At 36.2% G+C, this 16,865-nt stretch overlaps 1 protein-coding gene across 1 annotated transcript; it reads right to left on the bottom strand.

The window, feature by feature from the left end:
* Positions 1–5,056: 5,056 nt before the first annotated feature.
* LOC144447951 (alpha-N-acetylgalactosamine-specific lectin-like) lies at positions 5,057–16,271 on the bottom strand. Its single transcript, XM_078138074.1, has 6 exons — positions 16,200–16,271; positions 10,320–10,387; positions 8,642–8,788; positions 8,218–8,306; positions 6,731–6,866; positions 5,057–5,163 (listed from the first exon to the last, which is right to left on the bottom strand). Exons 2-6 carry the CDS (start codon positions 10,378–10,380, stop codon positions 5,159–5,161), a joined length of 438 nt encoding a protein of 145 aa, XP_077994200.1. The 5' UTR covers positions 10,381–10,387; positions 16,200–16,271; the 3' UTR covers positions 5,057–5,158.
* Between the last annotated feature and the right edge of the window lie 594 nt (positions 16,272–16,865).

The following is a 16,865-nucleotide window of genomic DNA, read 5'->3' as shown; positions in this document are numbered from 1 at the left end:
ATGTATGTATGTATGTATGTATGTATGTATGTATGTATGTATGTCTGTCTGTCTGTCTGTCTGTCTGTCTGTCTGTGTCTGTCTGTCTGTCTGTCTGTCTGTCTGTATGCATGCATGCATGCATGCATGCATGCATGTATGTATGTATGTATGTATGTATGTATGTATGTATGTATGTATGTATGTATGTATGTATGTATAATTTTACAATGGCACAGAGTTTCTTTACAACATTGTATATCTACCACATTCGTAAAAACATATGACTTTATTAATTTTGCATGATGTATGGTGTAGACTTAAAGATATGTAGGATATGTTCCTAACTTCTTTTGTCAACTTTGTCATTGGTTGACAAATATATTAAATGCGAATACATTTCTCATCCAATCTTTCAGGCAATCGAAAGTACAAGCAAAGCAAAACATGTATCACATACCTACCCCCCCCCCCCCAAAAAAAAAAAAAAAAAATCCCCGCCCCTCCAAGCGAATTCTAAATTAAGATGACTGGAATACAGCCATGAGAGATGATACTGACCAATCGAGTAAATAGACCATCGCCAATAGAAGTAGATGCTTAACTTCCTACTGTCACAAGTCGATATCAAAATTCTCCAAAGATGTACTCCTACCACAAAAGAGTTAAAGATGTACTCCTACCACAAAAGAGTTATAATAGATTAACTATTCTTAGACCGAAATATCGGGTACTAGATCAAACATTTCCGGTTTGGCTTTAATGTTAAAATTATCATTGTTAATAGCAGCATTCGTCAGTCAGGCATTTGTTCTTATATGTATAATAAGTAACCCGTTCATTTTATCAACGATATGTTAATAAAAGATAACCTGACGCGTGTACATTAACATAGTGTCAGGGTAGCTGATTATAACAAAATTGGCGTACGTGTATGTATGTATGTATGTATGTATGTATGTATGTATGCATGTATGCATGTATGCATGTATGTAAGTATGTATGTATGTATGTATGTATGTATGTATGTATGTATGCATGTATGCATGTATGTAAGTATGTATGTATGTATGTATGTATGTATGTATGTATGTATGTATGTATGATTTTACCATGGCAGGGCGTTTCTTTACAATATTTTGTAGCTAGCACATTCGTAATAACAACTGACTTTATTAGTGTTGGATGAAGTATGTTAGAGATATGTAGGCTACGTTTCTAACTTATTTTGTCACCTTTGTCACTGTTTGACAAATATAGTAAATGGGAATACATTTCTCACCCAATGTTCTGGCATTGTAAACAACAGAAAAGCATGTAATGTGAAGAATCTCCTTGTATGTTTCTGAAGGGCAACAGAAAGCACAAACAAGCAAAACATGTATTACATACATACATACATACATACATACATACATACATATATACCTGGACGCGCGCACGCGTACACACACACACCTTCAAAACACATTTTGAATTAAGATAAGTGGAATACAGCCAACTACTATGGGAAAGGATACTCGGAGACAAAAGTAGGCCATCGCCAATAGAAGTAGTGGCTTAGCTACCTACTGTCACAAGTCGATATCAAAGATGTACGCCTACCACGTAAGAGTTATAATACAGTACCTATTCTTAGACCGAAATATCGGGTAATAAATCAAACATTTCCGGTTTGACTTCAATAATAAAATTATCACCGGCTTATAGTAAAGAAAATTATACAAATTAAATATCAAGTAAATAAATCAGCCTCTCAAAGGAAAACTTAGATCCCTGAGACAGCTCCCTTCCTCAATACAAATGCTTCATAGACAAGTTTTGCCAGGTTACAAATAATTTTAACATCTCTACTTGAAAAGAGATTTACCAAAGTATGTTGATTTGGATGTCGAAATGCACACTGGTAGTAAATTTTCACCACGACTTTGATAAAGGGATTGTTCAAAAATGAAATAATATTATTATCATTATTATTATTTATAGAATCATTCATCTCACTGTCAGGCATTTCCTCTTATATATAATAAACAACCCGTTCATTTTATCATTGATGCTAATAAAAGATAACCTGACTCATGTACACTAACATGGTATGTCTGGGTTCTTAGGATACATGGATTGTCTGCAACCAAATTATAAATATCAGGGTAGCCTATTATAATATCGATGTATGTGTATGTATGTATGTATGTATGTATGTATGTAGTATGTATGTATGCATGCGTGTGTCTGCTTGCATATATGTATATATGTGTGTGTGTGTTTGTGTGTGTGTGCATGTATGTATGTATGTATGTATGTATGTATGTATGTATGTATGTATGTATGTATGTATGTATGTATCATAAATATAAAAATAAATTACATAACAATGTACGGAGGCATATATCATGAAATATAGTCCATCTAGCATCTGGTGATGTAACTTACTCTGCCCATGAGATGCAAACTTGGTCAATGCCATGAATTTCGAAATGTAAACCTTTCAGATCATGATAACTTTACAGAGGGTCAACGTCTGCATACACGTATTATCATTGCTGTCCCAAGGAGAAAAAAACCGGAATAATGTTCTTTGACAGCAATGGACAATCAGATTGTGAGGGTGTGCGGTGGAAGGGCCCTACTTTAGGAGGGCCCGTAAGCCGTACGACCAAGGTCCGCAAAACCCATATCCGGGCTGTAAAGGTTTTATCATATACCTCTTGAAGCGCTAAAATACATTTGCAATCACTAATTTGGACATTATTATAGACAGTAAGCGACATTATACTGACAGTAAATCGCCGTATGTCAAAGGCCTCATCACAGGTATGGCCTGGCGGATTGATTTTGGTATGTTCATATCTCGAGCTTCTTGCATTGCACATACGTACATACGCAGGAAACACACAAAAAAACGGAAAACATGCAACAAAAAATTACTGTTAATAAGGTTTTATTCATGATAATTAGTTATACAACAGATGTTTGGGGAAAATGACCGTAGCTTACAGCTGTTCATAGTCGTAGGGGACGGAACGCGAACGTCCTATATCGTTGGCTTCACTTTTTGTACATCTTTGATCGAAACCAATGATTCCTGTAATACCAATATTCGATGTAATTTCATCACAATTGCCAAATCGAAAACTAGGAATGTACTGGACAGTTGAATATCGTTGGCTTCCGCCATGATAGCGTACACATACCCAGGATGCCAACAAGTTTTGCAACACGCATAGCAACGCGCATAGCAACGGGAAAGAAAGTAGTCCAAAATTCCCGCAACTTACCTTATTTGGGCAAAGTGGGCCGGTCCGTGATACGGAAATTACTGCCCGGGTAGAGCTCGCGATTTCTCCATAGCAATTCGTAGGGACGTGATTATAGGTATATGATAAGCGGTATCAATCAGATAACGCCGGTCCCCTACAACTCCAAAATGACCTCGGGGTGGCACCGCCGTGCACTGACATTTCTGTCAACTGTTGTCATATGTGTCAAAACCCAACCCACTGACCTTTATAGGACCTGGTATTTCTACACATCATACTTAATCGCTTCAACATGAATCAGGTATACCGGTCAGACTACTCAAGGAATAGACCTATTCAGCAAAGTAGTGGTCTCTTCACACTGTCTTTATGGGATAACCACTGGGAAAAGGATGAGATTATTTTAGACATAGGATGTGGAACTGGAGATCTAACAAAGTTTATAGCAAGTCGTGACAATGTTCAAAGTGTTGTAGGTAAGTGGTACATATTACTCCAGTTTTCAGTGTTTACTTTGAGACAACAGACGGTAAAACAATCGTACCATCAGTTTGCAATGTATTTCTACTTCCTATTCTTACCATATAGCCCCATCTAGGACAATTGGACTATTGATGAGAGTTAGGTGCAATTAATGGTAATGCTACTAGTAATATAATGCTACTGCATGGTCTTAGCCTACACTGTGTGAGCTCTATTTCACCTGTTCAAGGTCGAGCAAAGTCTGGTCACCATACGTTGTAGGATAAGAACAGGCATTGACAGAAGGTCTATTGGATTATGAAGGGCTGTCAAATACATGCACAATGCCTTTGTCCTTAACCAAATGTTGTATCATCTGAAACATAATATAACAACTCTATAATGACTGCACCCTATGGATTGTCTGGCTATGCCACTGTAACATTATGAGGTACATGCACATAGTTACGTGTTATAAGCATTTTGGTATGGAGAGAGAGAAAGAAAGAGAGAGAGAGAGAGAGAGAGAGAGAGAGAGAGAGAGAGGGAGAGAGAGAGAGAGAGAGAGAGAGAGCTCAGCAAAGCATTGTATTAACAAAGAACCAGAACTCAAAGTATGAATTCATTGATATTGTCTATTCTCTTTCATTTTAGAATAACGTAGCAAACCACCCTAAACATAAAATGTAAGGAGATTGTTAGTATACTATACTTAACATAAAGTAATATTCTGTTTGTCATTGGTTGGTAGGTATTGATATTTCTGCGGATGCTATCAACATTGCAAATAAAGTCAATTCCGTCACAAATAAGTGCCGATATATTGTGGCTGATGCCACCAAACTAAAAGAAACCCTGCTTCTAAAGGTTGCATTTGTTTTACCCAAAATGCACATCTCTTACGCAATCATTTTGATTTGAAAAATTTCCTATAAAAAACAATCGACGCAGTGGTTTTCGAGACACATTGTACCATGCCTATTGTGTTAGTGACCCCTTATTAATTGAGCTGTGCTAATGAGTTGAAATGAGGTGAGACAAGGCAAGGTGAGATGAGATGAGATGAGATGAGATGAGATGAGATGAGATGAGATGAGATGAGAAAAGAATTTAAGTCGCTGTGTAATGCAAAATCCAAATAGCTACTACTGAAAGACACTTTACAACATAGGATTCCACAGCACACATCAGGTATATGCTCCATCACCAGGATTATTTTATTCAGTCGAACTATCGATTCAAATATTACATCTGAAGATCTTGCAGTGAATTGACATCAATGCTCTAACCACACTATGCAAATTATTAGATATTCTTTTTTCCACTGTATCAGAAGTATTTTTCACAATTAAACCGATCAGTTTGGACCAAGAAACATGAAGTACCCAAAAGTTATTGAATATTGAAAAGAGCGACCATAGACCCCAATCTTGTTCATTGAAGACATTGGATAATGTTTATGCTGTCAAAAAAAAAGAAAAAGAAAAAAGGTTACATAAATCAAATAAAATGTTATTCACTGACGTGTTTGTATACTCTGAACTTATATACATTTTGAACAAAATCTTATTTAAATGTTAATTTAACATCAGTCACACCAAGTATCTACTGATGACATGGGACACAAGCAGCCTTGCAGTATTCTGCATATGGAGATACACATAAGTATCACATGCAATAGGGAACTTGAAACCAGCCATGTCGAATGTTGCATCATAGGAAATGTGATAATAAATGCTAATGAATTGGTATGTAAACAATGCTGTTACATTGTTTGCAACCACGAATGACCAATTCATAGTCACCCTGACCATTGTGGGAGGTTTATTTTATCAGTAGCTCAAGATTAGGTATTACAATGACCACATATAATCCCATAGTCATTTGCATCTGAGCATGCCCAGTCTGGATTGCAAGTTCCCTATTGACTGAACTCGCACCTGGTATTAAGATATAACATATAAATGATCCAATGACATAATTTCATATACGTTTGAAGAATCCATCCCATGGCAATCGAATGTTGTAACAAAATTAGAAGGCAAATGATAAGACCGGGCCTGTATATAAACAATTACACTCTTTGGAAAGTCAAATTCAAACTATCAACACCTTGTACATTATCTGATAATGGGAGATCATAAAATACATGTCTTGCCTGCAATCTCAGTCTAAGCTTCAATCCGTTATATTGCAAGACTGTCTATACAATAGTGTTTCTAGTAAGGTAAACTTCACTCGGTCTAGATTATAGCGTTGTTGTATTCTCAGCTACCACGTACATTATCTTCTATAGGACCCTTACTACAGTGGAATAACTTCAATGGAAAATCCTACTACATTAACATAGAAACAGTTATACCTACAATGAAGCCACACAATTCTGCGATGGTATATCAAGTCATCTCGCGATTATCAATGATGAAGAGGAAAATACATTTCTGAAAGGCGATAGAGAGAGAGAGAGAGAGAGAGAGAGAGAGAGAGAGAGAGAGAGAGAGAGAGAGAGAGAGTGTGTGTGTGTGTGTGTGAAAGAAATTTAACAAGGAAGAGTGAGTCAGAAAGGCAGTGTCAAACAGGCAGTAGTACTGAGACATACATTTAACAGAGAGAGTAGTAGTTAAGAGGGAGACAAAGAGGGCAGATGTGTAAGGCACGAAAAAAGACAGAATGATCACTAGCTTGTATTTATTTCTTTGTCGTCCAAGTACTCACTGTAAATATCCAATGTTATTGTAATACCTAAAGTATCTTCATTTATCCAAGTGAACATTATACCCACAATTTATTGCTGACATGCCATTGTTTACAGAAGTAAATCAGCTGATGAGAAAATGTTAAGTTACAGTTCTTATGGGAATGATGGCAAAAAAGTTCCTGTACAATAGGGGTGATTCAGGTTTTTGATCTGTCCTGTTTGACGTCACGTGTGAGGTTTACATGTATTAATATAATTTTTAAGGTTAGCTGTTGTGCACTGCTGCCACATGTCACAGTGTGATCAGGAGTAAACTACATGTATAGCCTACCTTTTTCGCAGATGAAGCCAATCTTTTTTGAACAGGGAAGATCATTCCATTTGCCATTGTGATATACGAAATGACCACAGTCCTCCTTATTTTCATAATTGTCTGGTTGTCCAGTATTCCAGTCTGAATAGGTCACCTGAAACAATGTCATGTACATGAATGTATTTACATTTTTAGTGAGTAAATGCAAAAATGTTTTTGATCATTGATGTTTACTACACTGATATGATTATGGGACTGCAGATCAAGTGCCAATGTATTTGAATTAGAAACCACATATGAAATAATTTACGGGTTGTTGTGACACAAATATGTTGAATATCTATTGTTAGGTAAAATTTGGCAGTAAATTTCAAATTTTGTGCAAGATATTAGTCATTAGAAAAGGGCAGTTTATAGTAGATGTATTCAATAGATCTGTAAGAATTATTTCTTCTACGTTTTATTCCCAATATCAACTATGTAATGATCAGTGATATAATCTCCTTAGATGTTTATAACAAGTGACAATCGGTCAGAATAGCTCGGTTTTGTTTTGTTCTTTTTTGTTTTTCTTTTTGTAACGTGTACAAGTGGTTCTGCTGTTCAGCTCTTCCACTATGCAATTTTATTTTAGCAAAGTAATAAAGTGGTTAATGGTTTCATATGACACACATCCTATTGAACACATTTCACACAGAAAGTTGGTGAAATATTGTTACAGTACTAGTAGCCTTTTACCATTTCACACAAAAATTATTTTACCCCTAATATGCATATTAATGACCCAGTCAAATTGTCTTAAACAAACTTATATATGCTCATCCCAAGGCACCTACACGACAAATTTCAACTCAATTGGCCAAGTAGTTTTGGAGAAGATTTTAAAACCTTTTTTACCAAAAATTCTATTTATAGACCTAGTTTACATATCAATGACCCAGTCAAATTGTCTTAAACAAACTTATATATGCTCATCCCAAGACACCTCCACGACAAATTTCAACTCAATTGGCCCAGCAGTTTTGGAGGATAAGACTTTTGAAGCATTGTTTATACCAAAAATTTTATTTTAGACCTAATTTGCATAAAATGACCAAATCAACTCATTTTGAACAAACCTATATCTGCTTATCAAATGACATGTACACAACAAATTTCACATCAATTGACCATGTAAAAGAAGATGAAAGTAGACAAGTTGATGGACGGACGACAGACACCGACAGAGAATCAACCTAACCCTTAAGCTCCGCTCAGCTGTTGCTGACAGCAGAGCTAAAAAATAACCCCCAGCTCCAATGATCAAAACAAAAGTAACTGTAATGAAGACCACATTTTCCAAAATGACACTTACCCCCCCCCCCCACCTAGCCCCCCCCCCCCCACCTAGCTACCTAGATAGAAACAAGTAAAGAAGTTTCCATTGATGACTTAAATATATTGATGTAACGTAAAAACAAGAAATAAATATACTGGTTGTTGATAAAAAGTGTTTATTTTTTTACCAGTGACCCATCCAGCCATCTCATTTCTCCTTCCACGTCTCTGTCATCCAGTCCCATCCATAAATGCGATCCAGCATTTAGTACCAAATCTTTCATTGGAAAAAATGGAAAATAAATAACCCTTAAAACAAAAATAGCTTTATATGATGCTACCGAATATATTGATAACATATTAAGAGGTTTGATAACAAACTGAAACATGAAAATATTATAGATAGCGGTTATGCTACATATTAACAACTATCAAAGACAGACTAACGCATAGTAAGCCATCTTCAGTGAAGATAAAAATGAAAATATCCTGCCTGCTACTTACATGTATATGTCTGCCTCCCTCCTCTCTCTCTCTCTCTCTCTCTCTCTCTCTCTCTCTCTCTCTCTCTCTCTCTCTCTCTCTCTCTCTCTCTCTCTCTCTCTCTCTCACCTTTCAAATATCTATTTTCATCATCATTGTTGACGATTACGAGGTGACTGAATCTACCTTCACAGAAACAGTTGGCTTCCTCATATGTATAACTGTTCTCAGGGCTGATGTAGTAGGAATTTCCATTAAAATCCGTCCATACAGGATCTGAAAAAAAAATCATTAAAAGAAACAGTTGAGAAACTCAAATGTCAGTTTCAGTAGCACAAAGACGTTTGTTGACATGAATCCTTCCTTTTGATTTCTTCATCTGTTGATAAAGTCTAGCTGCACTGTCAGCAAAAGCTGCACAGAGCTGAAGGGTTAGTTTGATTCTTCTCTAAATTCTCCAAACCTACTAGGCCAATTGAGTTGAAATTTCTTCAACACAAGTTTATTAGGTTATTAATATGCAAGTTAGGGGTAACAATAGAATTTATGGAAACTGACTATAATATAATATAAAAGTACAATGTTTTACGAACTTTCTGTAACAAATTTGTTCAATAGTGTGTGTGAGTCATCATATGAAACCCCTAACCACATTATTACTTGCTAATACAAAAGTAAATAGTGCAAGAGCTGAACAGCAGAACCACTTCTACACATTTTAAAAAAAGAACATAAAAAATTACACCAATGGCGTTGTAGCACAACTGTATTTGGCTGTTGCTATGGACATGGTCTTGTTGCTAGGCATATTTGCATACATTTTTGGAATCTTTATTAACTTGCCTACCCTTCCTACTTTTCATCCTTGCAATATAAACCGTCATTTAGATGTTGCTATGAGCGTGATCCTGTTGCTATGTGTATTTGCATACATTTCTTTGAACCTTTAGTCACTTACCTATACTCATCCCTGTTATCTTTGTATTATGCAGTCATTTCGCTGTTGCTAAGGGCATGGTCATGCTTGCTAGGGCCAATTTTGTCAAAATGTTTTCAATAACAATAACTAATAACAATAACTGCAGAACAATACCAGATCATCACATTATTAATACAGCTTCATCTATACATTCCCAGGTGCATCGCGATTAAATTTCAGACCATTCTGCTCAGCAGTTTTGTTTGTAGACCTAATTTGCATATCACTTGCATGTCATGAATAATTCTTAATCTAAACACCTCTAACAACGTTCCAACCAAATTTCAGACCAATCTGCCAAGTAGTTTGGGAGTTTAAGTTTATTGACTCTTCTCTTTTTTCACCCAAATCACACACCGGTGGTAAAATCATTTTGATTTGAACAATTTCCCAACTAGACACTCAAGGTAATACATCCACCAAATATTAGGGCAATTGGACCAGCGGTTTTTGACTTAAGTTGTTGACACACATCCATGCACAGGCAGACAGACAGACACTTTGCCATAGCACTACTGAACCTTATCAGTTCAGTTGTGCTAAAAACAGTGGCACTATTCTGACCAATAGGTCGCTTGTATTTTCTTCACAAGTCATACCAACTAGATTTACACATTATTAATCATTACGGTTCTTAGGGGGAATGATCACACATGATTAATAATGTAAAGATTAAAATGAACCCCAACTGCGTTCCAGGGAATATATCAATAACTTTCATTTCAGTCCTCAATCACTCGTGAATGAGTTAAATGGAAAATGATGAAGGAAATTTCTTTTTAAATTGAAACATGTATCTTGTGAATATATCAATTAAAATGTCATTACCTTCAGCAAATACTTGTACGAAGGAGACGCACATCAGGATAGTAATTGGATGTTTCATCATTGATTGTCTTTGATGGCATAAAAAATAAACCAACAACCTTTGTCATTTATTACATGAAGTATCCTACTCTAAATGGCATGTTAACATGTTGTGGGGGGGGGGGGGGGAGAGAATTACCTTAATGACATTAAAGGTGGAAGTAAGATAGGAACCTGTAGTAGATGTGATATTAACTATATACTCGTTTGCTATAATGATAGAGAAGTCATTATTAGAAGGGTTTGAAGATCCCTCTTTAATTTATGTTATTTATGCATTACACTTCACAGGTGTTAATTATTAAACACAAGAAATCAAAAGGGACTAGGTCATAGAAATAACAATACTATTAATTGACATTAACATTATACTAAGGCTATTATAAATGACAGCCTGTAATAGGAATGAACAAGCAGGTGCAAGACACCTCTAATTGTCTTCAACCTTCATCCTTCATCAAATTATACAAGTCATTCAAAATGACATAGTCCCTGCTTTAATTGGCAGTTTATGTTGTCATTTTCAAACCTGGTTAATGTTGTTTGTCCGCATATGGTTATTTTTGATATCACTACTCTGATCACGCAACAACATTTGTGAACCTAAAACAAACAGACTTAGATATGTTGTGTCTGCTCGTTGGACATGGAACATGACTACTCATGTTGTGTTTCCTCATTGGACATGGGACTGACTACTCATCACAATGACGTCATGGAATAAACCATTCAACAATAAAGGATGGGTCGAGTAGGGGGGGACCTGTTCAAGCATGTCTGAGTTATGGCTTTGGACATGAAAACTGCGCCAACAAAATGGTTGCAAGGCAGCCATATCGGATTATATCACAATGAAAATGGATATGCACATGAACACTGTGCTAATACCAACTTTGAATGAGATCTGTTCAAACATGTCTGAGTTATGGCTTTGGACATGAAAATTCGCAAACAAAATGGCTGCCAGGCAGTCATATTGGATCGTATCATGACAACAATGTATATGCACATGTATGTCATAGAACGCTGTCCTAATACCAACTTTGAATGAGTTCTGTTCAAGCATGACTGAGTTATGGCTTTGGACATGGAAAATTCGCAAACGAAATGGCTGCTAGGCGGCCATATTGGATCGTATCACAATGAAAATGGATATGCACATGTATGTCATAGAACACTGTTCTAATACCAACTTTGAATGAGATCTGTTCAAGCATGTCTGAGTTACGACTTTGGACATGAAATATTCACAAACAAATGGCTGCTAAGCGAGAAAGTACTCAAGGTGGCAAGGGACAAGAACTCCCCTAACTTCGTTTAGACAACCACCTAACCTCCATAAACTTTTAGTCAAAGCTAGTCTCACCAAGTCATCTAATCACAATACCACTGGTTACACTGAACGTTGCGACAAATGAAACCAAAGCCATTTCATCACCAAAACTAACACTCTCACCTGCTCCACCACTGGTGTAACACACAATGTCATTGGTAACATTTCATGTAACACACGTAACTTAATTTACATCATCACTTGTCACAAATGTCACAAACAATACATTGGCGAAACTAAAAACCTGCATTTACGAACACATTTACACTATCCACAGTCACAAACCAACCCCCATTTCACAACACTTCAACCAACCAGATCATGATCTTTCCCACTTTAAAGCTAGTGGCATTTGTAAAGTCTACACTACCAACACTCGTAAAAGACGACTCCTTGAACAGAAATATATCACCATGTTTAACACACTAACACCTAACGGTATTAATATAAGAGACGGTTAACACTCGCTTTCTTCCCCACTGTCCTTTGTCCAAGCCTTTCTCTTTTTTCCTATCATGCTAGGGTTCCCTTCGGCTTTACCCTGTCCTTTCACCTAGTGGGCCTTGCTACACACTTGCACCTACACTCCAACTCAGCACTTCAGCCCAGATAGAGCATCTTTCGCCTGCTCCTTCTAAAGTCAGTCTGCACCTCCTACTTTCCGAAACTTTCCCGCCATTTCCACTCTATGGTTATTCAATTCTGATCCTTTTGACATTTACTTTGAATTTGTAACTTTTAATACCATTTTTATTCACTTTTGTTCACTTTGTATACTCAACTACGTTCTCTTGGACTTCAAAATCCGCCTACATTTTGTGCAGTTCTGTATTCTACTGTTTTACCTTTTTATAGCTTACATGTCACTTTATCCTGGATTTTTATTTCTTGAATACTTTGTAATTTTACCACTGTGTATTGTACTCTTTTTTATCAGTGCTTACCCTGAAGAAGGCGACTTGTGCGTCGCCAAAACGTTGGTGTTTTAATTTATATCAAAATAAAGATCAGATTGAAGATCGGAGACCAGTTGAACCGCCTCGTTTTATTTATTTATTTTTTATTTATTTATGGTACGGGCGTGTTCCAGCTCTCCACTTGTGCCTTCCAATAGTTGTAGTTGGACTGATTCTAACAAGAACACTATCACAAGAACTTCCCCGGTCTACAATATGACAGACGACAATACTACATCTATGGAAGATTTGTAACCATGAAAAGTCTTCAAAATACCAAGTTTGGAACCATGAGAAGCAAGCAACATGCTAAGCTGTAAACGACTGACGATAAAGTTGCAACTCCGAAAATCAACAGTTAGCGAAGCAAGAACCATGAAGGGGGGAGAGAGACGACACAAGAATTAAGAACAGTAATAGAGCGATCCAACAACACTATTTTGTACGAAAACTTGTACGTGAACTCTGAACTATTTCACTGTACAGTATTTAATTTGTCGTAATATTTTGTGTCTACCAAATGACTATAATTCTTAGAAAAATGTTTTGAGTAAAGTTTTAGACAAGCAAATTTATATATGACTTCAGCTTTTCATGTTCGTCAACTTTATGCGGAGGTCTTGTGGTCACTTACATTAGTTTGGTTAAAAAATTAGATACTGTAGCAGCTCGATAGAGAAAACCTAATTCACTGGTTTATATTTATGTCTGACCTAAAGAGACGAGAATTCCTATCAACGAATATTCTACTTTTAGCCATCAAGCTCTTTCTTCGTGTGGCTTGGGAGCAGGGTTGGGAGATGTTTTAATTTTAAGATGTCCCTAGGCCTGATGACATACATAATGTGGTTTGGGGGGCATTGGTTTAGTGGTAAGCGTTTTCTGGCCTCGAATTTCGCAGTTGCTCTTCTGTAATGTGTCCTATGACGTGAAATTTTCTGGACTACTTTACTGTTACATGCGTATTTCTGCATGCACTAAAACAAGCTTTGATAACCGTAAGGAGTTTAGCTGGTATTATATAGATGGGTAGAACAAATTCTGGTGAAAGGTTAATGATGCTATTTAAAACCACAAATTCATGCTTTAACATTTCAGGGTACCTTTGCAGAACAGCAATATCAGATATCACTTTTTCTTCTCAGTTTAATTAATATGCGTGTTTCATCACCCTACACTGACCTCGCTCATATCCCAACCAACGCACAGCACTCACGCCATAACTACCAAAATATTGCAGATATCGACGCACATTATCCATGCATGTTGTATTTGATGGCAATATATACCAGCTTAATGCACAAGTTATATGTATTACGGTGTAAAACCAAACCATAGTTTGAATGTCCTTTGGTGTCTTACACACATACAATGTATTATAATAGATAGTCAAGGCTGTATTTGAAATACAAAACTTCGATTCCAAAATTCTGCTTTGGTCAAGGTGCTGATTGACCTTTGGGTCATAAACTTGTATAACATAGTTTTGACTAGTGTTGTACTAGAAATGATGATAAAAATCATGAATTCGCCCTATTGCTTTTAATTTGTTACTAGGGGATTTTATGTGTTGCGTTTCTGCTAATGGGTTGAAAGTTGCTTCCCATATCTATGCTACTACTATATTTACATGGACATCACGTACCTGTCAACAACATTGTAATGTAAAACCATACACAGTATGTACATACAGTTGGAAATTAAAAGCTGATTGACGTCATTTCCAGAAAAAGTGTTCAAGCACTTTGCAGTTATAATTATATAACCTACCCTTTAAATTATTGAAAATATCTATTTTCATAGTTGATTCTAACATCAATATTATCAAACAAGAATTGGTGCCTGGGTTAAACCAGACTCTACCCTGGCCCTGTAAAATTTCAACACACACAGACAATTTTCTGCCAATAAACTATGTAAGACAAAACGTCGGGAGTCAGGACTTCTATTTGATATTGTTACTTACCCACTCTTCTCAGGTAAGAATCAAGTTCCGATTTACACCGTTTTTACTATTCCTAGAGCTAACATTGATTAAAGACATATTTGCTGCAACAGAGACTATTTTTTTTCACTATTTTTGTTCTTGTTTTCAATATAATTTTACTTTAGCACATGCAAAAGCATGTACAATGACCTCGAAGAACCTCTTCGATTTCACCATACTAGTGATGTGGGAGTCGAGCGAGTGACCACAGAGAAAAGTACTCAATTTGTCATGGGAAAAGAAATTCCCCAGTGTACAATATATGACCGACGACGATACCACATCTATGGAGGATTTGTAACCATGAAAAGTCTTCAAAATATCAAGTTTGGAACCATGACATGAGAAGGCAACGACTGACGATGAAGTTACAACTCCGAAAATCAACAGTTAGTAAAGCGACATGAGAAGGGAGGACAAGAATTAAGAACAGTAACAGAGCGATCCAACATTAGAACGATCACTATTTTGTACGAAAACTTAACTATTACAGGACCACTGAACTATTTCACTGTACAGTATTTAATTTGTCATATTATTTTGTGACTACCAAATGACTATAATTCTTAGAAAAATGTTTAGAGTACTAATGTTTTAGACAAGCAAATTTATATATGACTTCAGCTCTTCATGCTCGTCAAATTTATGCGGAGGTCTCGCTGTCACTTAAATTAGTTGGATTAGTTTGGTTAAAAATTTCGAAACTATAGCAGTTCGATAGAGAAAGCCTATTTCACTTGTTTATATTTATGTCTGACCTTAAGAGATGAGAATTCCATCAACGGATATTCTACTTTTAGCCATCAAGCTCCTTCTTCGTGAGGGTTGGGAGCAGGGTTAGGAGATATTTTAATTGTAAGATGTCCCTAGGCCTGATCACATACATAATGTGGTTTGAGGGGCATTGGTTTGGTGGTAATCGTTTATTGGCCTCGAATTTCGCAGTTGCTCTTCTGTAATGTGTCCTATGACGTAAAATTTTCTGGACTACACACACTCAACCACATATTATTGGCAACTGTGGTACGTAAATTTCTGACGGAAATGATCACATGTTGTAAACATGCCAGAATGTAAGCTATATTTTATATTTAATTCTCATGGAAAGAGATGAGAATGTCGTATTTTCATTTTTTTTACGGCTTGGGAGAAATCGGTCCAGTCATTTCCGAGAAATGGCTCCGGGCGCAGGGAGCCAAATCTGTAAATTCCCCCCTCCCTGACTTCTTCAGGTGGGGATGACTAATGACTACATTTGTACTTCTGGTTTGAAAGCATTTAACCAATATGTCCTACATTTTGTACAATGGAGAATGGGAGAGATATCAAGGAGTTGTGACAAACAATTCCTTAATTATGAATAATTTTACCTTTTTCGTGAAACATGTAAAGAAACAACAAATTATTCTGTTGACATGGTTTATAATCTTTACAATCTTAAGTGTTTTAAAAAGTAAATAATATGTTAATAAAATACATTCAAATCATTATTATATCATTTGTCATTTCATAGAAGGTATACATTGGAAATTGAACAGAGAAACTTAAGGATCATATGTACTTACCAATCAACTGATCGATATTGAAGTGCGAAAGTGGACTGGAAAAGCTGTTACTGTTACATCCGTATTTCTGCATGCACAAAACAAGCTTTGATACCCATAAGGAGTTTAGCTGGTATTATATAGATAGGTAGAACAAATTCTGGTGAAAGGTTAATAATGCTATTTAAAACCACAAATTCATGCTTTAACATTTCAGGGTACCTTTGCAGAACAGCAATATCAGATATCACTTTTTCTCACGCCATAACCACCAAAATATTGCAGATATCGACTCACATTATCCATGTTGTATTTGATGGCAATATATACCAGCTTAATGCCCAAGTTATATGTGTTATCGTGTCAAACTAAACCATAGTTTGAATGTCCTTTGGTGTCTTACACACATACAATGTATTATAATAGACAGTCAAGGCTGTATTTGATATACAAAAATTCGATTCCCAAATTCTGCTCTGGTCAAGGTGCTGATTGACCTTTGGGTCTTAAACTTGTATAATATAGTTTTGACTAGTGTTGTACTAAAAATGACAATAAAAATCATGAATTCGCCCTATTGCTTTTATTTATTACTAGGGGATTTACATGTGTTGCGTTTCTGCTAATGTTTTGAAAATTGCTTCCCATATCTATGCTACAACTATATTTACATGGACATCACGTACC

Source organism: Glandiceps talaboti, chromosome 17 (assembly GCF_964340395.1).
Source record: "Glandiceps talaboti chromosome 17, keGlaTala1.1, whole genome shotgun sequence".
Classification (NCBI taxonomy): domain Eukaryota; kingdom Metazoa; phylum Hemichordata; class Enteropneusta; family Spengelidae; genus Glandiceps; species Glandiceps talaboti.
This window is presented reverse-complemented; position numbering and strand designations above follow the sequence as displayed.